General features: G+C 48.4%; 2 protein-coding genes and 19 non-coding genes across 21 annotated transcripts; 19 read left to right on the top strand and 2 right to left on the bottom strand.

Moving 5' to 3' along the window:
- Positions 1 to 1203: 1203 nt before the first annotated feature.
- On the bottom strand, positions 1204 to 5628 carry LOC117815967. The gene is made up of 6 exons (XM_034687995.1): positions 5431 to 5628; positions 5021 to 5131; positions 4787 to 4855; positions 3510 to 4635; positions 2165 to 3360; positions 1204 to 2039 (listed from the first exon to the last, which is right to left on the bottom strand). Exons 1-6 carry the CDS (start codon positions 5486 to 5488, stop codon positions 1204 to 1206), a joined length of 3396 nt encoding a protein of 1131 aa, XP_034543886.1. The 5' UTR covers positions 5489 to 5628.
- Positions 5629 to 5754: 126 nt separating this feature from the next.
- Positions 5755 to 8414, bottom strand: LOC117829093. The gene is made up of 4 exons (XM_034706676.1): positions 8164 to 8414; positions 6391 to 7087; positions 6195 to 6266; positions 5755 to 6092 (listed from the first exon to the last, which is right to left on the bottom strand). Exons 2-4 carry the CDS (start codon positions 7079 to 7081, stop codon positions 6019 to 6021), a joined length of 837 nt encoding a protein of 278 aa, XP_034562567.1. The 5' UTR covers positions 7082 to 7087; positions 8164 to 8414; the 3' UTR covers positions 5755 to 6018.
- A 417-nt stretch (positions 8415 to 8831) lies between these two features.
- On the top strand, positions 8832 to 8902 carry trnag-gcc. The gene has a single exon. It is a non-coding gene; the product is annotated as a tRNA-Gly (tRNA).
- A 345-nt stretch (positions 8903 to 9247) lies between these two features.
- trnag-gcc lies at positions 9248 to 9318 on the top strand. Its single transcript has one exon. It is a non-coding gene; the product is annotated as a tRNA-Gly (tRNA).
- Positions 9319 to 10079: 761 nt separating this feature from the next.
- trnag-gcc lies at positions 10080 to 10150 on the top strand. Its single transcript has one exon. It is a non-coding gene; the product is annotated as a tRNA-Gly (tRNA).
- A 386-nt stretch (positions 10151 to 10536) lies between these two features.
- trnag-gcc lies at positions 10537 to 10607 on the top strand. The gene has a single exon. It is a non-coding gene; the product is annotated as a tRNA-Gly (tRNA).
- A 761-nt stretch (positions 10608 to 11368) lies between these two features.
- Positions 11369 to 11439, top strand: trnag-gcc. Its single transcript has one exon. It is a non-coding gene; the product is annotated as a tRNA-Gly (tRNA).
- Positions 11440 to 11825: 386 nt separating this feature from the next.
- Positions 11826 to 11896, top strand: trnag-gcc. The gene has a single exon. It is a non-coding gene; the product is annotated as a tRNA-Gly (tRNA).
- An 802-nt stretch (positions 11897 to 12698) lies between these two features.
- On the top strand, positions 12699 to 12769 carry trnag-gcc. Its single transcript has one exon. It is a non-coding gene; the product is annotated as a tRNA-Gly (tRNA).
- Positions 12770 to 13114: 345 nt separating this feature from the next.
- Positions 13115 to 13185, top strand: trnag-gcc. The gene has a single exon. It is a non-coding gene; the product is annotated as a tRNA-Gly (tRNA).
- Positions 13186 to 13987: 802 nt separating this feature from the next.
- On the top strand, positions 13988 to 14058 carry trnag-gcc. The gene has a single exon. It is a non-coding gene; the product is annotated as a tRNA-Gly (tRNA).
- A 345-nt stretch (positions 14059 to 14403) lies between these two features.
- Positions 14404 to 14474, top strand: trnag-gcc. Its single transcript has one exon. It is a non-coding gene; the product is annotated as a tRNA-Gly (tRNA).
- Positions 14475 to 15235: 761 nt separating this feature from the next.
- trnag-gcc lies at positions 15236 to 15306 on the top strand. Its single transcript has one exon. It is a non-coding gene; the product is annotated as a tRNA-Gly (tRNA).
- Positions 15307 to 16108: 802 nt separating this feature from the next.
- trnag-gcc lies at positions 16109 to 16179 on the top strand. The gene has a single exon. It is a non-coding gene; the product is annotated as a tRNA-Gly (tRNA).
- Positions 16180 to 16524: 345 nt separating this feature from the next.
- On the top strand, positions 16525 to 16595 carry trnag-gcc. Its single transcript has one exon. It is a non-coding gene; the product is annotated as a tRNA-Gly (tRNA).
- A 345-nt stretch (positions 16596 to 16940) lies between these two features.
- trnag-gcc lies at positions 16941 to 17011 on the top strand. Its single transcript has one exon. It is a non-coding gene; the product is annotated as a tRNA-Gly (tRNA).
- Positions 17012 to 17356: 345 nt separating this feature from the next.
- Positions 17357 to 17427, top strand: trnag-gcc. The gene has a single exon. It is a non-coding gene; the product is annotated as a tRNA-Gly (tRNA).
- A 761-nt stretch (positions 17428 to 18188) lies between these two features.
- Positions 18189 to 18259, top strand: trnag-gcc. The gene has a single exon. It is a non-coding gene; the product is annotated as a tRNA-Gly (tRNA).
- Positions 18260 to 18645: 386 nt separating this feature from the next.
- On the top strand, positions 18646 to 18716 carry trnag-gcc. Its single transcript has one exon. It is a non-coding gene; the product is annotated as a tRNA-Gly (tRNA).
- Positions 18717 to 19477: 761 nt separating this feature from the next.
- On the top strand, positions 19478 to 19548 carry trnag-gcc. The gene has a single exon. It is a non-coding gene; the product is annotated as a tRNA-Gly (tRNA).
- A 386-nt stretch (positions 19549 to 19934) lies between these two features.
- trnag-gcc lies at positions 19935 to 20005 on the top strand. Its single transcript has one exon. It is a non-coding gene; the product is annotated as a tRNA-Gly (tRNA).
- The last annotated feature ends 694 nt before the right edge of the window (positions 20006 to 20699 follow it).

Raw genomic sequence — 20699 nt, 5'->3', positions numbered from 1 at the left:
TCAACACACTTATAAAGAGGGGACATCTGAATGGAATGCAGTGCAGGGGAAGAAGTGAGGTATAGGAAAAAGGGAAGTAGGATGTTATAAGATACAAAGTATTATCAGGACCTTTAGTGACAGTTATGACTACAATGTTACTTTAAGATCCTCTTAAACCATTGATTCCCAAAGTGGGGCCCATGGTTATGACAGTGGAAGGCATCAAGCCTAAATAAAAGCAATGCACATTGTTTTGCATTGCCAGAAAAGAATGGCAAATTGTGTTGCAGAACTTCCAGGTAAATGCCAGGGTGACAATTAATCTATAGCAGACAATTAAACTACAGCAGACATCACAACTTTTAAAACAAAGACAAGAAGTCATATCTTGCCCTCAGCTTTAGCTTTACAATGGTGGTTAGAAAATATAGCCACACTCCTTACTTTGCCACATGCTACCTGTCTGAGAGTTTTTACTGCACTTGCCTCAACCAAGACAAGGTACAGATCAAAGGTGAACATTTAAAATGAACTTAAGAGAGGCAGCTGCACCCCAGACTTAAGCAGATCTGTAACACAAGACAAAGCACACACTAATCATTTAACACTATTGCAGGACTGAAAGTAAAAATCTTAAAAGCAGATTTTCATTAAAAAAAGATATATTCAGGAAGTCAGATTTAAAAAATCAGTTTAAAGCAATGACTGTTGTTACATTTTAAAATTTGAACGTTCATTTTGCAGTCCATGGATACAGTATGTTTATGTGTTGATGTGTAGGGTCAGGGGTAAGGGGGCTTGATAATATTTCCATCTGCCAGGAGGGGGCCCCAGCAGAAAAGGTTTGGGAACCACTGTCTTAAACACAGAGATATAAAAGCTGTCCAATTTCAATATTTACACATAAACACTTTCATATTTACATATATACAAACATCTATTCAAAAATTAATTTTCATTTACACAGAACACAAAACAATAATTATACACAAACTCTGAAGAGTTTAATGCTTTTTTCTTTCCTCCACCAATCTTTGTCGCTCGGCCTCATAGAAAGGAGACGCACAAAACTCTTTCCAGCTCATCTCTCTGGCCATTCCCTCATTGCGGTACAAAGAGTACACTTTAGAGGGGCAGTAAATATATTTTCCTGCCACTCCTGGGAAGCCCGAATGGATGTGTGGGCTGTTCGGCCCCTGTTTCAGTTCCAGGTGACAGAACCTACAGAGGCGGCCGGCTGGATGGGTGTCTGGTCGCTTCCTTCTTTTTTTCCACCTTCTCTTCCACACGTTTTTTGGTTTCCTCCAACTCCCTCTGGAAGAAATCTGTGTGGACAAACTGCTCAAAGGGCATCTTGGCATCAGAAAGTCCCTCAGCAGCATAACTCTGATGCACCTTCTTAGAGCAGTAGAAATAGCGCACAGGCCCCTGTTGGTAAAAAAAGTGGATGGAGGATCCATCCGTCCCATATCGAGACTTGGGCTGTCCACAGGCAAGACACGTCTTTGTCTGCTTTCTCTTCTGCTCTGGCTGGGGCTGTTGTTGCTGCTGCTGCTGCTTTTCCAAGATGCCCTCCACAATTTTCTCAAGGGAGTCTTGGGTTAGAGGTGTGGACAGGGCAGGTGTAGGGGGCGTGACAACAGCTGCCTCCATGGTGACCACAGGAACACAAGTAGTGTCACTCCCCTCTGTTAAAGAGTGCCACAGCTGCTGAGTGTCCAGAAGTTTTTCCTGACTTGTGTTCAAGGAGGAACTGGTGTTCAGGAGTTTTGCCAGGTGCTTCACATAGTGAGATATGTGCAGCCTGGTTGTGGGGTGGAGCAAGCTGTTTGGATCTGTGGCTGACTGATGGACCATGTCAGCGTATTCTTGATCCACAAGCTTCAGGCGGTCCTTCTCTCCATGGTGCTTCTGCAGCAAACTGTCAATAGCAGCTTTCATGGGTGCTGTCCAGCGTGTGTGGTCCAACACAAAAACTCTTCCGCCAGTTTTTATGGGTCCAGTGCGGGCACTCCTTGGTGAGGAACTCAAAGGCAGCGGCAGGGCATGTGAGATTTCTGGAACACATAAAGCAATAATAGTTCCTCAGTTGATCATGTTATTACAGTACAATATAATGATGAGCAACTGTAATGTCCGAATTTCCTGCAGGGATAATAAATTATTTCTGATTCTGACATACCCGTTGCTGCTGAAGGATCCAGGACTTCTTCTGGTGGCATCTCCTGCTTTAGCAGCGCACCAGCAGAGAGTGGATGGCCGATGGATGGTGCTGGTCCAGGGGATGGCACGCCAGAGGGCAGTGTCAAACTGGAGGAGGGTGCCACGTCTGGAGCTTTATCTTCAGCAGGAGCAGCAGGTGTCTGCCGGGGGGGCGGAGGCATAAGAGCGGCAGGCTCATCTCTCTTCAGAGTCCTGTGTTTGTCCCAGTCCAGTGGGACTGGACGGCAGCCTGGCTCTCTGTACTGAAGGCCAAACCTCTCTCCAGTGTCCCTGTCGGAGAGGAGAAATGCAGCATACTTCTCCTGCCCTGTCACTCTCATGGAAGCAGCGTTTAACTCGCACATTAAAGCTGGGTCAAAGACAGCAGGGAGGATGACACCTGGCTGTTTAAGGTCCACCAGCCGCTGGTAGTTCCATCGTGCTACCCCTGTCATACCCTGGGCCTGGAACAATTCAGGGGAGACATGAGTGCCAGTGACCCAGTGAGCCTGGTGGAAATGGTATCCCTCCTGCTGTGATGTACCTCTGACAGGGATCCAAATCGGGACTTTGGCACCTTCACCAGGTACGTGGTTCAACTGCAGAGTTCCTCGGTACCTGTACATTATGCCCTCGGAGAGTTCAGGGTCACTGAGGCACCCACGGAGAATGTGCACTCTCTGAATTCGCCATCTCTTCAGCATGGATGGCTTAAAGAGTGGGACATTGTTAGGGTCCGTCGCCAGGTGAAAGTGACTCAGGACTCTCTCCACTCTGTCCAGCAGCTCTGTTGGATGGGGTATTTTAATCCTGCAGTGCTCCCGTATGTGCTGTTTGGTGGGATTGGCTGGATGAATACCACAGAACCTATAAGCATCCTGGAGCCTCTTCAGGTCTTCCTGATCCACAACAGAGAAGGCAGCAGAGAGGAGCTTACAGAAAGTGCTGTACAGAGGGTGATGCTCAGAGGTGCACTCCCGTGAAAAGCGCCTCAGACAGTGAAACAAGTCCAGTTTCACAACAATGTTCTCATTATAATGCGATCTTGAGGCACAGGTGTTCAACTGTCTTCCAGAGGTCGCTCCAGCAACAATGGACGGGGTAGTCTTCCAGGCATCCCAGTTAAGATGTTCTCCAAGGATGCTGTCTGGGATTTTAAAGGCAGCACAGCAATCCCTAATGTAAGGCACAAAGACACAGCAGAATTAAAAAAAAAAAACATTGAAGAAACTGAATTGAATTAAAAATAAATAAATAATTTTTGTTAATTACAGAAAACATTGTCAGTTTGAATGAGATTGAAAACAGAAGATGGCTGCGCTCACCTGTCCATCCAGTGGTAGCCTGCCTTTTCCACTCCAGCATTGCTGTACCTCTTGGCCATCCCCTGGTACATTGGCTCCAAGGACCTCTCAGTCTCAGACTGAACCATCACCCAGGATGCGATGAGCCAGTGCTCATTCATCACAGCATAACTGGACATGACCCCAGAGGCTAAGGTCACCTTCCTTGCCACTTTTCTGGTGTGGTCGGACCGGAAAACATGCCCAAATGTTCCCTGGAGGAGCCTGGACATAGCTGGCTCTTGACGTTTGAACTCCTCCAGCAGGCAGTCAGTCAGGTAGAAACCGGACACAGAGACTCCACCCCAGCCATCTTGCTTGTCATATGACCCAAAAGCGCGTGGCTGGTTTTCTTTTCTCAGAAACTGCCCGATGCTCCTCTGGCCATACACTCCAGCCTCAGCATCTCTGACACTCTCTATGGCTTGAAGGTATGCCAGGTGAGCTCGCTCATACTTGAGGTGCATGAGCTCATTCACCTGGTTGGCCATATCTGTTGGTGACTTGCCAGAGCGCCTCAGCTCATCCATAACAGACTTACAGATGGCCTTCTTGTAAGTCAGGAATGCAGGCAAAAGGTTGGTGAAGCGCTTGGGGAGTTTCTCAAGCCATCGCGGACTGTCGGCAAACCAGGTCTTTCGACAGTCCTTGCAGCAGAGTCGTGAGGAGAGGATGTAATATTGGCCGCTGGTGCCAACAATCACCCGAGGCCTGCCCACCCCTGCAGAGACCACCTGTGGATGAGGACAGCCATGGAGACAGGGCAGGATGTAATTGTTCCTCAATCTGACCATGATTGCACTCTCAGGTTTCCAAATAAAAAATGGGTGGAGCTGAAAGAAGTTGGGGGATGGGAGCTCAGCCACGGAATCTATGAGCTCAGGTTGTGGAGGAAGACGCCACAATGAAATTGTGTTCCCCGGATTACGCACTGGACAAGACCCAGGCCACAGCCCGAGATCCTGAAGCTCTGTCCTCATCCAGAGCTTCTGGTGATGAGAACAGCTCCAGCTGCTCATGTCATGGTCATGGTCATGGTCATGCACAGGCACAGGCACAGACACAGGAACAGGAACAGGAGCAGGAACAGGGGGGTGAGCTGAGGGAACTAGGATTAAAAAAAAGACAATAGAACACAAATTATTATTTTGGTTCAGATAATTATTAAAGGTTGCATAGTTTAAAGCAGAATTAACACAACATGTTAGTGTCAGGAGTCAGAAAAATGGAGGAAATGTTTACATTCTCTACGTTCTTACCATCTTCAGCACTGTCCTCAAGTCTGACTTCATTTTGTGAAGCGGTGCAAGCAGCACTTGGTCTGGGTTCTGAAAAAGGAGTGCAGTCTTTCTGTTATGCATTTGTACAGGCTATAAACATAAAGACATGATGACGAGATATAAAGATATTGTGAAAGTTATACTCAGTTAAGTCAGCTGTGCATTAAGCATATATGAACGTCATTCCTACACAAAAATGGAAACATCCTTTACCTGGAGTTGACTCAGAACTCAACGGTTTTGTGGCACCAGCAGTCTCCTTCACTAGGAATGCCAGCTCTGGTGGAAGGGGCACAGGTGTCTTCCTTTTCACACCTGATGAGGCTGATGCAGCAACAGGAAAGTTAATAAGCTCATCATTAATTTTATGAAATTGCAATAAACACATTTGATTATGTTATGTGATTATTTTACAATAAACCACATTATATTATTATCCTTCTTATCCAACATCAATCTCTTGTCTTATGTAGGCTTGTACAAATGACTTTATTGTTTGTACATAAACAACGTAGTGTACTGGAGCCAAATTCCTTGTATGTGTATATGTGTAAAGATACCTAGCTAATTAGGCTAGTTTAGATTCTGATTCTGATACATGAACAGTATTACAGTATTTTTACCTTCAACCTGTGATGCCTGCAGTTCAGGAGTAGTGTTCGGCCGAGGTTTGGACAGCATTGCAGATGGAACTAGAATAGACAAAATAATCAGTTGTTTCAAAATTCACAAAATATTTAAGTGTTTTTGTTAGTAGGAACTCAAACAGTCAAGCTTACTTCTCCTGCTTCTCAAAATTTGGGTTGTTAAATGTTAAATTGTCACAGACACACCAAATGAACTTACAACACTAATCACTACTCTCTAGTCTAAGCAGGGAGAAGCATTTCGACTTAATGAACAAGCATGCATTTAAGTGTTAGCATATATGCAATGTGGCATATATATATTTGTTTTTAAATACAACATGCATAGAAAAGAAAATGTGTACTTACCCTCATAGTGTTTGCCATGAATTCATTGTGGCAGTGATCAATTCATAGTCCTTAGGACAGTTATTACAACGTCAGCTAACAGTATTATTAAAGGAACACAGCCGGAACATGGCCAGAACACAAACAACACACAGAGAAATAGTTTAAGTCGAGGTTCAGTTTTGGGGGGCAATTCATCATGTAAAAGAATTGTACTCCAGTCCTGAAACCTATTATTTAAAAACCTTTCTTTGCTCTTGGGGACACTCCTGGTATGGCAGCTGCTGGTAAGGGTGCTGCTGACACAGTGTCTGGTTACAAACAGAAAATGGGAAATAACAGATATCAGATACAACACAGAGTTTGCCACTGTCAGTTTTGACAATCAGTCAATGTAATAAAAGTGCACTTACAGGTCTGCACTTGTAGTTCAGAGGATTTCATGCTTATCATTGCACTCTCAAGCTCTTCATCCTCGTCCATCACTGTGGTCCAGACAAATATTACAGGACACAAAAAAGAATAAGTTTACCCAAATTTAGATAGGTTAAAAGTATTAGTCACATGTCATCAGAAATAGCGATTAGAAATATAAATGAATTAATTTACCCAGAGGTTTGGGGACTCTTGAGGGACGTTCGACGGGTGGGGAAGCTGAGGCGGATTGCTGCCTCTTCTGTAGGTACAGCTGCAGCTTGAACATGCGTGTTCCTGGGCAACAGCTCTTCCCCAAAACGAAGGTTGCATAGCCATCAGCTCTGCTGTCCCAAATCTCCTTCCAGGTGCTCTTAGCACGAGTGCCAAAGCCAACTAGCTGGTCATCTTCCAATGAGGCTGCCATATCACCCCCTCCACTTGCCTCATAGGTTTGGAGAGACTGGATCTCAGCTAAACTGAGGGAATAATGGACAAAGGATTGCAGGCTGTCCTTGCTATGTCCTGCAGTCACACTGACACCTGATGCTTCCTCCTTTTGCAAGTTCCTAATAAGATACATTGTGTACCCTATGTCGTTCTGCAAAAGCCACCTGAAAGATTTCCCTTTATACTTCCCAAACTGCAGGATGTAGTCTCCCAGCACCTCTGTACGGTCGGAGGCGTCCCCTCCTCTCTGACGGACCACAGCCAGAGCATTCTGATGAACAAGGTCAGCCCGTATGGGCGCAGACTTGTCCTGCAGAGTGGCGTCCTCCTTAATTCGTCTGGCTTCCTTTGACGGCTCCTGGAGGAGAAATCCGAGTGGTCCCTTGCGGAACACAACACAGACTTTCCCCGGGAAGAACAACAGTTTCCTGTCCATCTTTGCCTAATATGAGAAAATAACAGAATTTTAGGTTTATTTTAATTAAATACTGTGAGAAGATATTTGTGGAAAAAAATATTAGAATATTTCAGATCACATGTTATAATCCCACTCAAATAGAATTAGCCAATTAAGTATTTTACAGCTTCAAAACTTCTAAGATCTTCAGTACAAAGTTCAGGAGGCCAAGAAGACAATAGCTTTTCACACCTTTCTGATCTTCACCTACTCTTGGATCTAAGGGGGAGGAAGTGTGTGTGTGTGTGTGTGTGTGTGTGTGTGTGTGTGTGTGTGTGTGTGTGTGTGTGTGTGTGTGTGTGTGTGTGTTTCTGTACATCTGAGAGTCTGCCTGTGAACTAAAGTGTAAGAGGGTGGGGTGGGAGCAGCAGGAGGGGGAAAGCACAGAATGTGTGATCAAGAATAGAGGGGAGGGGGGGGGGGGGGGGGCAGTAGATGTGGAAAAAAACTGTGTGCCTAAGCACCTGCGTTAAAGTGTATGAGTTTGGAGAGGGGCAAATGGGGCAGGAGAGGAGTTCCTATCAAATAATTGTAGAAAAAAAATGACATTCGATATTGTAGTTACTCTGAAAGCTCGTGTAACACCCATGGTCCTGATAAAAGTTTACTTTACTTCACAATTAAATAGATAACGTTTGTTAAAACATCATGGATAAGTTTAAGACAACATCAAATGCATTCGGTTTGGGATAGATTGTATAATAATGTATTTCTTACATATTTATCTAAATGATTAAATCTATGACTTGCTGCTTAATTTCACTACGAGCAGATCTGATCTGTCACCGAACGGGCGATTCTAGTTATTGACACAAAATCAGTTTCGGTAATGTTTAGCGTACATGAAAACTGTAAACATAATAGCAAAAAATGACCATGTCCATTCATAATGTATCAAATGTATCAATTGTCTGACAGAGAAAAGCCGGGAAAGCCCTGTCACTTCAAGCTAGTACTACGGTATTACTGTAGATATACATACTACCTGCTATAAAACTTTGAGTGATAAGTCCATAAATTTAACCAATAGTTTTACATTTATGCCAAACAAAGTCTCTTACCTTTGATTATTTAATACTGCCTGATGAGAATTCGAAGAGAGTAGATAGCGTCTTGTATCCACCGAAGTCCGCTTGGAATGACAGCCAGCTTTAGAGTCTGAGCGATTTCTAAAAAAAGAAAACTCGGGACAGCGCCACTAAGTCGTAGTGGCCAAAAGTATATTGCATCCATAGTGGTTTAGCACTACCATAGAGAATGAATGGGAAACGGTTTAGGGCCGTTTAGCTAAACAATTCTCGATGCTCGCGCGGGAGGCCCGGGTTCGATTCCCGGCCAATGCACAGAGAGTTTTAACGGTGTCCCACTGTGGTAGCAACCGTGCAGATAGACAAAATGAGCTCTGCCCCAGACACAGACAAGCTTGAATAGTACAACACAGGTCAGGACACGTAAGCATCCAACAATTCAACTCAAAGAAACACCAGACAAGTGAGCGCATTGCAATTTTGCCCTGATGGTTACGCTGGATGACCAAAGGGATTACAATTGGTCCTCAAGCGGAACAGCAGAGTGTGTGGACAATTTACAGAGGACAATCCATGGCGATTTTTCACTCAAAGCGAGCATGGTGAACCTCATGGTGGTGGCATGCGGCTGCGTTCAAGCATGGTGAACCTCATGGTGGTGGCATGCGGCTGCGGCGGCCCACTTTTGCAGCAAACATGGAGCATTGGTGGTTCAGTGGTAGAATTCTCGCCTGCCACGCGGGAGGCCCGGGTTCGATTCCCGGCCAATGCACAGAGAGTTTTAACGGTGTCCCACTGTGGTAGCAAACGTGCAGATAGACAAAATGAGCTCTGCCCCAGACACAGACAAGCTTGAATAGTACAACACAGGTCAGGACACGTAAGCATCCAACAATTCAACTCAAAGAAACACCAGACAAGTGAGCGCATTGCAATTTTGCCCTGATGGTTACGCTGGATGACCAAAGGGATTACAATTGGTCCTCAAGCGGAACAGCAGAGTGTGTGGACAATTTACAGAGGACAATCCATGGCGATTTTTCACTCAAAGCGAGCATGGTGAACCTCATGGTGGTGGCATGCGGCTGCGGCGGCCCACTTTTGCAGCAAACATGGAGCATTGGTGGTTCAGTGGTAGAATTCTCGCCTGCCACGCGGGAGGCCCGGGTTCGATTCCCGGCCAATGCACAGAGAGTTTTAACGGTGTCCCACTGTGGTAGCAAACGTGCAGATAGACAAAATGAGCTCTGCCCCAGACACAGACAAGCTTGAATAGTACAACACAGGTCAGGACACGTAAGCATCCAACAATTCAACTCAAAGAAACACCAGACAAGTGAGCGCATTGCAATTTTGCCCTGATGGTTACGCTGGATGACCAAAGGGATTACAATTGGTCCTCAAGCGGAACAGCAGAGTGTGTGGACAATTTACAGAGGACAATCCATGGCGATTTTTCACTCAAAGCGAGCATGGTGAACCTCATGGTGGTGGCATGCGGCTGCGGCGGCCCACTTTTGCAGCAAACATGGAGCATTGGTGGTTCAGTGGTAGAATTCTCGCCTGCCACGTGGGAGGCCCGGGTTCGATTCCCGGCCAATGCACAGAGAGTTTTAACGGTGTCCCACTGTGGTAGCAACCGTGCAGATAGACAAAATGAGCTCTGCCCCAGACACAGACAAGCTTGAATAGTACAACACAGGTCAGGACACGTAAGCATCCAACAATTCAACTCAAAGAAACACCAGACAAGTGAGCGCATTGCAATTTTGCCCTGATGGTTACGCTGGATGACCAAAGGGATTACAATTGGTCCTCAAGCAGAACAGCAGAGTGTGTGGACAATTTACAGAGGACAATCCATGGCGATTTTTCACTCAAAGCGAGCATGGTGAACCTCATGGTGGTGGCATGCGGCTGCGGCGGCCCACTTTTGCAGCAAACATGGAGCATTGGTGGTTCAGTGGTAGAATTCTCGCCTGCCACGCGGGAGGCCCGGGTTCGATTCCCGGCCAATGCACAGAGAGTTTTAACGGTGTCCCACTGTGGTAGCAACCGTGCAGATAGACAAAATGAGCTCTGCCCCAGACACAGACAAGCTTGAATAGTACAACACAGGTCAGGACACGTAAGCATCCAACAATTCAACTCAAAGAAACACCAGACAAGTGAGCACATTGCAATTTTGCCCTACTGGTGTCACTAGATAACCAAAGGCATTACAATTGGTCCTCAAGGGGAACAGCAGAGTGTGTGGACAATTTACAGAGGACAATCCATGGCGATTTTTCACTCAAAGCGAGCATGGTGAACCTCATGGTGGTGGCATGCGGCTGCGTTCAAGCATGGTGAACCTCATGGTGGTGGCATGCGGCTGCGGCGGCCCACTTTTGCAGCAAACATGGAGCATTGGTGGTTCAGTGGTAGAATTCTCGCCTGCCACGCGGGAGGCCCGGGTTCGATTCCCGGCCAATGCACAGAGAGTTTTAACGGTGTCCCACTGTGGTAGCAACCGTGCAGATAGACAAAATGAGCTCTGCCCCAGACACAGACAAACTTGAATAGTACAACACAGGTCAGGACGCATAAGCATCCAACAGCTCATCTCAAAGTAACACCAGACAAGTGAGCACATTGCAATTTTGCCCTACTGGTGTCACTGGATGACCAAAGGGATTACAATTGGTTCTCAAGGGGAACAGCAGAGTGTGTGGACAATTTACAGAGGACAATCCATGGCGATTTTTCACTCAAAGCGAGCATGGTGAACCTCATGGTGGTGGCATGCGGCTGCGGCGGCCCACTTTTGCAGCAAACATGGAGCATTGGTGGTTCAGTGGTAGAATTCTCGCCTGCCACGCGGGAGGCCCGGGTTCGATTCCCAGCCAATGCACAGAGAGTTTTAACGGTGTCCCACTGTGGTAGCAACCGTGCAGATAGACAAAATGAGCTCTGCCCCAGACACAGACAAACTTGAATAGTACAACTGAGGTCAGGAGCCATAAGCATCCAACAATTCAACTCAAAGAAACACCAGACAAGTGAGCGCATTGCAATTTTGCCCTGATGGTGACGCTGGATGACCAAAGGGATTACAATTGGTCCTCAAGGGGAACAGCAGAGTGTGTGGACAATTTACAGAGGACAATCCATGGCGATTTTTCACTCAAAGCGAGCATGGTGAACCTCATGGTGGTGGCATGCGGCTGCGGCGGCCCACTTTTGCAGCAAACATGGAGCATTGGTGGTTCAGTGGTAGAATTCTCGCCTGCCACGCGGGAGGCCCGGGTTCGATTCCCGGCCAATGCACAGAGAGTTTTAACGGTGTCCCACTGTGGTAGCAACCGTGCAGATAGACAAAATGAGCTCTGCCCCAGACACAGACAAGCTTGAATAGTACAACACAGGTCAGGACACGTAAGCATCCAACAATTCAACTCAAAGAAACACCAGACAAGTGAGCACATTGCAATTTTGCCCTACTGGTGTCACTGGATGACCAAAGGGATTACAATTGGTCCTCAAGGGGAACAGCAGAGTGTGTGGACAATTTACAGAGGACAATCCATGGCGATTTTTCACTCAAAGCGAGCATGGTGAACCTCATGGTGGTGGCATGCGGCTGCGTTCAAGCATGGTGAACCTCATGGTGGTGGCATGCGGCTGCGGCGGCCCACTTTTGCAGCAAACATGGAGCATTGGTGGTTCAGTGGTAGAATTCTCGCCTGCCACGCGGGAGGCCCGGGTTCGATTCCCGGCCAATGCACAGAGAGTTTTAACGGTGTCCCACTGTGGTAGCAACCGTGCAGATAGACAAAATGAGCTCTGCCCCAGACACAGACAAACTTGAATAGTACAACACAGGTCAGGACGCATAAGCATCCAACAGCTCATCTCAAAGTAACACCAGACAAGTGAGCACATTGCAATTTTGCCCTACTGGCGTCACTGGATGACCAAAGGGATTACAATTGGTTCTCAAGGGGAACAGCAGAGTGTGTGGACAATTTACAGAGGACAATCCATGGCGATTTTTCACTCAAAGCGAGCATGGTGAACCTCATGGTGGTGGCATGCGGCTGCGGCGGCCCACTTTTGCAGCAAACATGGAGCATTGGTGGTTCAGTGGTAGAATTCTCGCCTGCCACGTGGGAGGCCCGGGTTCGATTCCCGGCCAATGCACAGAGAGTTTTAACGGTGTCCCACTGTGGTAGCAACCGTGCAGATAGACAAAATGAGCTCTGCCCCAGACACAGACAAGCTTGAATAGTACAACACAGGTCAGGACACGTAAGCATCCAACAATTCAACTCAAAGAAACACCAGACAAGTGAGCACATTGCAATTTTGCCCTACTGGTGTCACTGGATGACCAAAGGGATTACAATTGGTCCTCAAGGGGAACAGCAGAGTGTGTGGACAATTTACAGAGGACAATCCATGGCGATTTTTCACTCAAAGCGAGCATGGTGAACCTCATGGTGGTGGCATGCGGCTGCGTTCAAGCATGGTGAACCTCATGGTGGTGGCATGCGGCTGCGGCGGCCCACTTTTGCAGCAAACATGGAGCATTGGTGGTTCAGTGGTAGAATTCTCGCCTGCCACGCGGGAGGCCCGGGTTCGATTCCCGGCCAATGCACAGAGAGTTTTAACGGTGTCCCACTGTGGTAGCAAACGTGCAGATAGACAAAATGAGCTCTGCCCCAGACACAGACAAGCTTGAATAGTACAACACAGGTCAGGACACGTAAGCATCCAACAATTCAACTCAAAGAAACACCAGACAAGTGAGCGCATTGCAATTTTGCCCTGATGGTTACGCTGGATGACCAAAGGGATTACAATTGGTCCTCAAGCGGAACAGCAGAGTGTGTGGACAATTTACAGAGGACAATCCATGGCGATTTTTCACTCAAAGCGAGCATGGTGAACCTCATGGTGGTGGCATGCGGCTGCGGCGGCCCACTTTTGCAGCAAACATGGAGCATTGGTGGTTCAGTGGTAGAATTCTCGCCTGCCACGCGGGAGGCCCGGGTTCGATTCCCGGCCAATGCACAGAGAGTTTTAACGGTGTCCCACTGTGGTAGCAAACGTGCAGATAGACAAAATGAGCTCTGCCCCAGACACAGACAAGCTTGAATAGTACAACACAGGTCAGGACACGTAAGCATCCAACAATTCAACTCAAAGAAACACCAGACAAGTGAGCGCATTGCAATTTTGCCCTGATGGTTACGCTGGATGACCAAAGGGATTACAATTGGTCCTCAAGCGGAACAGCAGAGTGTGTGGACAATTTACAGAGGACAATCCATGGCGATTTTTCACTCAAAGCGAGCATGGTGAACCTCATGGTGGTGGCATGCGGCTGCGGCGGCCCACTTTTGCAGCAAACATGGAGCATTGGTGGTTCAGTGGTAGAATTCTCGCCTGCCACGTGGGAGGCCCGGGTTCGATTCCCGGCCAATGCACAGAGAGTTTTAACGGTGTCCCACTGTGGTAGCAACCGTGCAGATAGACAAAATGAGCTCTGCCCCAGACACAGACAAGCTTGAATAGTACAACACAGGTCAGGACACGTAAGCATCCAACAATTCAACTCAAAGAAACACCAGACAAGTGAGCACATTGCAATTTTGCCCTACTGGTGTCACTGGATGACCAAAGGGATTACAATTGGTCCTCAAGGGGAACAGCAGAGTGTGTGGACAATTTACAGAGGACAATCCATGGCGATTTTTCACTCAAAGCGAGCATGGTGAACCTCATGGTGGTGGCATGCGGCTGCGTTCAAGCATGGTGAACCTCATGGTGGTGGCATGCGGCTGCGGCGGCCCACTTTTGCAGCAAACATGGAGCATTGGTGGTTCAGTGGTAGAATTCTCGCCTGCCACGCGGGAGGCCCGGGTTCGATTCCCGGCCAATGCACAGAGAGTTTTAACGGTGTCCCACTGTGGTAGCAAACGTGCAGATAGACAAAATGAGCTCTGCCCCAGACACAGACAAGCTTGAATAGTACAACACAGGTCAGGACACGTAAGCATCCAACAATTCAACTCAAAGAAACACCAGACAAGTGAGCGCATTGCAATTTTGCCCTGATGGTTACGCTGGATGACCAAAGGGATTACAATTGGTCCTCAAGCGGAACAGCAGAGTGTGTGGACAATTTACAGAGGACAATCCATGGCGATTTTTCACTCAAAGCGAGCATGGTGAACCTCATGGTGGTGGCATGCGGCTGCGGCGGCCCACTTTTGCAGCAAACATGGAGCATTGGTGGTTCAGTGGTAGAATTCTCGCCTGCCACGCGGGAGGCCCGGGTTCGATTCCCGGCCAATGCACAGAGAGTTTTAACGGTGTCCCACTGTGGTAGCAAACGTGCAGATAGACAAAATGAGCTCTGCCCCAGACACAGACAAGCTTGAATAGTACAACACAGGTCAGGACACGTAAGCATCCAACAATTCAACTCAAAGAAACACCAGACAAGTGAGCGCATTGCAATTTTGCCCTGATGGTTACGCTGGATGACCAAAGGGATTACAATTGGTCCTCAAGCGGAACAGCAGAGTGTGTGGACAATTTACAGAGGACAATCCATGGCGATTTTTCACTCAAAGCGAGCATGGTGAACCTCATGGTGGTGGCATGCGGCTGCGGCGGCCCACTTTTGCAGCAAACATGGAGCATTGGTGGTTCAGTGGTAGAATTCTCGCCTGCCACGTGGGAGGCCCGGGTTCGATTCCCGGCCAATGCACAGAGAGTTTTAACGGTGTCCCACTGTGGTAGCAACCGTGCAGATAGACAAAATGAGCTCTGCCCCAGACACAGACAAGCTTGAATAGTACAACACAGGTCAGGACACGTAAGCATCCAACAATTCAACTCAAAGAAACACCAGACAAGTGAGCGCATTGCAATTTTGCCCTGATGGTTACGCTGGATGACCAAAGGGATTACAATTGGTCCTCAAGCAGAACAGCAGAGTGTGTGGAAAATTTACAGAGGACAATCCATGGCGATTTTTCACTCAAAGCGAGCATGGTGAACCTCATGGTGGTGGCATGCGGCTGCGGCGGCCCACTTTTGCAGCAAACATGGAGCATTGGTGGTTCAGTGGTAGAATTCTCGCCTGCCACGCGGGAGGCCCGGGTTCGATTCCCGGCCAATGCACAGAGAGTTTTAACGGTGTCCCACTGTGGTAGCAAACGTGCAGATAGACAAAATGAGCTCTGCCCCAGACACAGACAAGCTTGAATAGTACAACACAGGTCAGGACACGTAAGCATCCAACAATTCAACTCAAAGAAACACCAGACAAGTGAGCGCATTGCAATTTTGCCCTGATGGTTACGCTGGATGACCAAAGGGATTACAATTGGTCCTCAAGCGGAACAGCAGAGTGTGTGGACAATTTACAGAGGACAATCCATGGCGATTTTTCACTCAAAGCGAGCATGGTGAACCTCATGGTGGTGGCATGCGGCTGCGGCGGCCCACTTTTGCAGCAAACATGGAGCATTGGTGGTTCAGTGGTAGAATTCTCGCCTGCCACGTGGGAGGCCCGGGTTCGATTCCCGGCCAATGCACAGAGAGTTTTAACGGTGTCCCACTGTGGTAGCAACCGTGCAGATAGACAAAATGAGCTCTGCCCCAGACACAGACAAGCTTGAATAGTACAACACAGGTCAGGACACGTAAGCATCCAACAATTCAACTCAAAGAAACACCAGACAAGTGAGCACATTGCAATTTTGCCCTACTGGTGTCACTGGATGACCAAAGGGATTACAATTGGTCCTCAAGGGGAACAGCAGAGTGTGTGGACAATTTACAGAGGACAATCCATGGCGATTTTTCACTCAAAGCGAGCATGGTGAACCTCATGGTGGTGGCATGCGGCTGCGTTCAAGCATGGTGAACCTCATGGTGGTGGCATGCGGCTGCGGCGGCCCACTTTTGCAGCAAACATGGAGCATTGGTGGTTCAGTGGTAGAATTCTCGCCTGCCACGCGGGAGGCCCGGGTTCGATTCCCGGCCAATGCACAGAGAGTTTTAACGGTGTCCCACTGTGGTAGCAAACGTGCAGATAGACAAAATGAGCTCTGCCCCAGACACAGACAAGCTTGAATAGTACAACACAGGTCAGGACACGTAAGCATCCAACAATTCAACTCAAAGAAACACCAGACAAGTGAGCGCATTGCAATTTTGCCCTGATGGTTACGCTGGATGACCAAAGGGATTACAATTGGTCCTCAAGCGGAACAGCAGAGTGTGTGGACAATTTACAGAGGACAATCCATGGCGATTTTTCACTCAAAGCGAGCATGGTGAACCTCATGGTGGTGGCATGCGGCTGCGGCGGCCCACTTTTGCAGCAAACATGGAGCATTGGTGGTTCAGTGGTAGAATTCTCGCCTGCCACGCGGGAGGCCCGGGTTCGATTCCCGGCCAATGCACAGAGAGTTTTAACGGTGTCCCACTGTGGTAGCAAACGTGCAGATAGACAAAATGAGCTCTGCCCCAGACACAGACAAGCTTGAATAGTACAACACAGGTCAGGACACGTAAGCATCCAACAATTCAACTCAAAGAAACACCAGACAAGTGAGCGCATTGCAATTTTGCCCTGATGGTTACGCTGGATGACCAAAGGGATTACAATTGGTCCTCAAGCGGAACAGCAGAGTGTGTGGACAATTTACAGAGGACAATCCATGGCGATTTTTCACTCAAAGCGAGCATGGTGAACCTCATGGTGGTGGCATGCGGCTGCGGCGGCCCACTTTTGCAGCAAACATGGAGCATTGGTGGTTCAGTGGTAGAATTCTCGCCTGCCACGCGGGAGGCCCGGGTTCGATTCCCGGCCAATGCACAGAGAGTTTTAACGGTGTCCCACTGTGGTAGCAACCGTGCAGATAGACAAAATGAGCTCTGCCCCAGACACAGACAAGCTTGAATAGTACAACACAGGTCAGGACACGTAAGCATCCAACAATTCAACTCAAAGAAACACCAGACAAGTGAGCGCATTGCAATTTTGCCCTGATGGTTACGCTGGATGACCAAAGGGATTACAATTGGTCCTCAAGCAGAACAGCAGAGTGTGTGGACAATTTACAGAGGACAATCCATGGCGATTTTTCACTCAAAGCGAGCATGGTGAACCTCATGGTGGTGGCATGCGGCTGCGGCGGCCCACTTTTGCAGCAAACATGGAGCATTGGTGGTTCAGTGGTAGAATTCTCGCCTGCCACGCGGGAGGCCCGGGTTCGATTCCCGGCCAATGCACAGAGAGTTTTAACGGTGTCCCACTGTGGTAGCAAACGTGCAGATAGACAAAATGAGCTCTGCCCCAGACACAGACAAGCTTGAATAGTACAACACAGGTCAGGACACGTAAGCATCCAACAATTCAACTCAAAGAAACACCAGACAAGTGAGCGCATTGCAATTTTGCCCTGATGGTTACGCTGGATGACCAAAGGGATTACAATTGGTCCTCAAGCGGAACAGCAGAGTGTGTGGACAATTTACAGAGGACAATCCATGGCGATTTTTCACTCAAAGCGAGCATGGTGAACCTCATGGTGGTGGCATGCGGCTGCGGCGGCCCACTTTTGCAGCAAACATGGAGCATTGGTGGTTCAGTGGTAGAATTCTCGCCTGCCACGTGGGAGGCCCGGGTTCGATTCCCGGCCAATGCACAGAGAGTTTTAACGGTGTCCCACTGTGGTAGCAACCGTGCAGATAGACAAAATGAGCTCTGCCCCAGACACAGACAAGCTTGAATAGTACAACACAGGTCAGGACACGTAAGCATCCAACAATTCAACTCAAAGAAACACCAGACAAGTGAGCGCATTGCAATTTTGCCCTGATGGTTACGCTGGATGACCAAAGGGATTACAATTGGTCCTCAAGCAGAACAGCAGAGTGTGTGGACAATTTACAGAGGACAATCCATGGCGATTTTTCACTCAAAGCGAGCATGGTGAACCTCATGGTGGTGGCATGCGGCTGCGGCGGCCCACTTTTGCAGCAAACATGGAGCATTGGTGGTTCAGTGGTAGAATTCTCGCCTGCCACGCGGGAGGCCCGGGTTCGATTCCCGGCCAATGCACAGAGAGTTTTAACGGTGTCCCACTGTGGTAGCAACCGTGCAGATAGACAAAATGAGCTCTGCCCCAGACACAGACAAGCTTGAATAGTACAACACAGGTCAGGACACGTAAGCATCCAACAATTCAACTCAAAGAAACACCAGACAAGTGAGCACATTGCAATTTTGCCCTACTGGTGTCACTAGATAACCAAAGGCATTACAATTGGTCCTCAAGGGGAACAGCAGAGTGTGTGGACAATTTACAGAGGACAATCCATGGCGATTTTTCACTCAAAGCGAGCATGGTGAACCTCATGGTGGTGGCATGCGGCTGCGTTCAAGCATGGTGAACCTCATGGTGGTGGCATGCGGCTGCGGCGGCCCACTTTTGCAGCAAACATGGAGCATTGGTGGTTCAGTGGTAGAATTCTCGCCTGCCACGCGGGAGGCCCGGGTTCGATTCCCGGCCAATGCACAGAGAGTTTTAACGGTGTCCCACTGTGGTAGCAACCGTGCAGATAGACAAAATGAGCTCTGCCCCAGACACAGACAAACTTGAATAGTACAACACAGGTCAGGACGCATAAGCATCCAACAGCTCATCTCAAAGTAACACCAGACAAGTGAGCACATTGCAATTTTGCCCTACTGGTGTCACTGGATGACCAAAGGGATTACAATTGGTTCTCAAGGGGAACAGCAGAGTGTGTGGACAATTTACAGAGGACAATCCATGGCGATTTTTCACTCAAAGCGAGCATGGTGAACCTCATGGTGGTGGCATGCGGCTGCGGCGGCCCACTTTTGCAGCAAACATGGAGCATTGGTGGTTCAGTGGTAGAATTCTCGCCTGCCACGCGGGAGGCCCGGGTTCGATTCCCAGCCAATGCACAGAGAGTTTTAACGGTGTCCCACTGTGGTAGCAACCGTGCAGATAGACAAAATGAGCTCTGCCCCAGACACAGACAAACTTGAATAGTACAACTGAGGTCAGGAGCCATAAGCATCCAACAATTCAACTCAAAGAAACACCAGACAAGTGAGCGCATTGCAATTTTGCCCTGATGGTGACGCTGGATGACCAAAGGGATTACAATTGGTCCTCAAGGGGAACAGCAGAGTGTGTGGACAATTTACAGAGGACAATCCATGGCGATTTTTCACTCAAAGCGAGCATGGTGAACCTCATGGTGGTGGCATGCGGCTGCGGCGGCCCACTTTTGCAGCAAACATGGAGCATTGGTGGTTCAGTGGTAGAATTCTCGCCTGCCACGCGGGAGGCCCGGGTTCGATTCCCGGCCAATGCACAGAGAGTTTTAACGGTGTCCCACTGTGGTAGCAACCGTGCAGATAGACAAAATGAGCTCTGCCCCAGACACAGACAAGCTTGAATAGTACAACACAGGTCAGGACACGTAAGCATCCAACAATTCAACTCAAAGAAACACCAGACAAGTGAGCACATTGCAATTTTGCCCTACTGGTGTCACTGGATGACCAAAGGGATTACAATTGGTCCTCAAGGGGAACAGCAGAGTGTGTGGACAATTTACAGAGGACAATCCATGGCGATTTTTCACTCAAAGCGAGCATGGTGAACCTCATGGTGGTGGCATGCGGCTGCGTTCAAGCATGGTGAACCTCATGGTGGTGGCATGCGGCTGCGGCGGCCCACTTTTGCAGCAAACATGGAGCATTGGTGGTTCAGTGGTAGAATTCCCGCCTGCCACGCGGGAGGCCCGGGTTCGATTCCCGGCCAATGCACAGAGAGTTTTAACGGTGTCCCACTGTGGTAGCAAACGTGCAGATAGACAAAATGAGCTCTGCCCCAGACACAGACAAGCTTGAATAGTACAACACAGGTCAGGACACGTAAGCATCCAACAATTCAACTCAAAGAAACACCAGACAAGTGAGCGCATTGCAATTTTGCCCTGATGGTTACGCTGGATGACCAAAGGGATTACAATTGGTCCTCAAGCGGAACAGCAGAGTGTGTGGACAATTTACAGAGGACAATCCATGGCGATTTTTCACTCAAAGCGAGCATGGTGAACCTCATGGTGGTGGCATGCGGCTGCGGCGGCCCACTTTTGCAGCAAACATGGAGCATTGGTGGTTCAGTGGTAGAATTCTCGCCTGCCACCTGGGTTCGATTCCCGGCCAATGCACAGAGAGTTTTAACGGTGTCCCACTGTGGTAGCAACCGTGCAGATAGACAAAATGAGCTCTGCCCCAGACACAGACAAACTTGAATAGTACAACACAGGTCAGGACGCATAAGCATCCAACAGCTCAACTCAAAGTAACACCAGACAAGTGAGCACATTGCAATTTTGCCCTACTGGTGTCACTGGATGACCAAAGGGATTACAATTGGTTCTCAAGGGGAACAGCAGAGTGTGTGGACAATTTACAGAGGACAATCCATGGCGATTTTTCACTCAAAGCGAGCATG

The sequence above is a fragment of the Notolabrus celidotus genome, chromosome 1 (genome assembly GCF_009762535.1).
Source record: "Notolabrus celidotus isolate fNotCel1 chromosome 1, fNotCel1.pri, whole genome shotgun sequence".
Lineage (NCBI taxonomy): Eukaryota > Metazoa > Chordata > Actinopteri > Labriformes > Labridae > Notolabrus > Notolabrus celidotus.
This window is presented reverse-complemented; position numbering and strand designations above follow the sequence as displayed.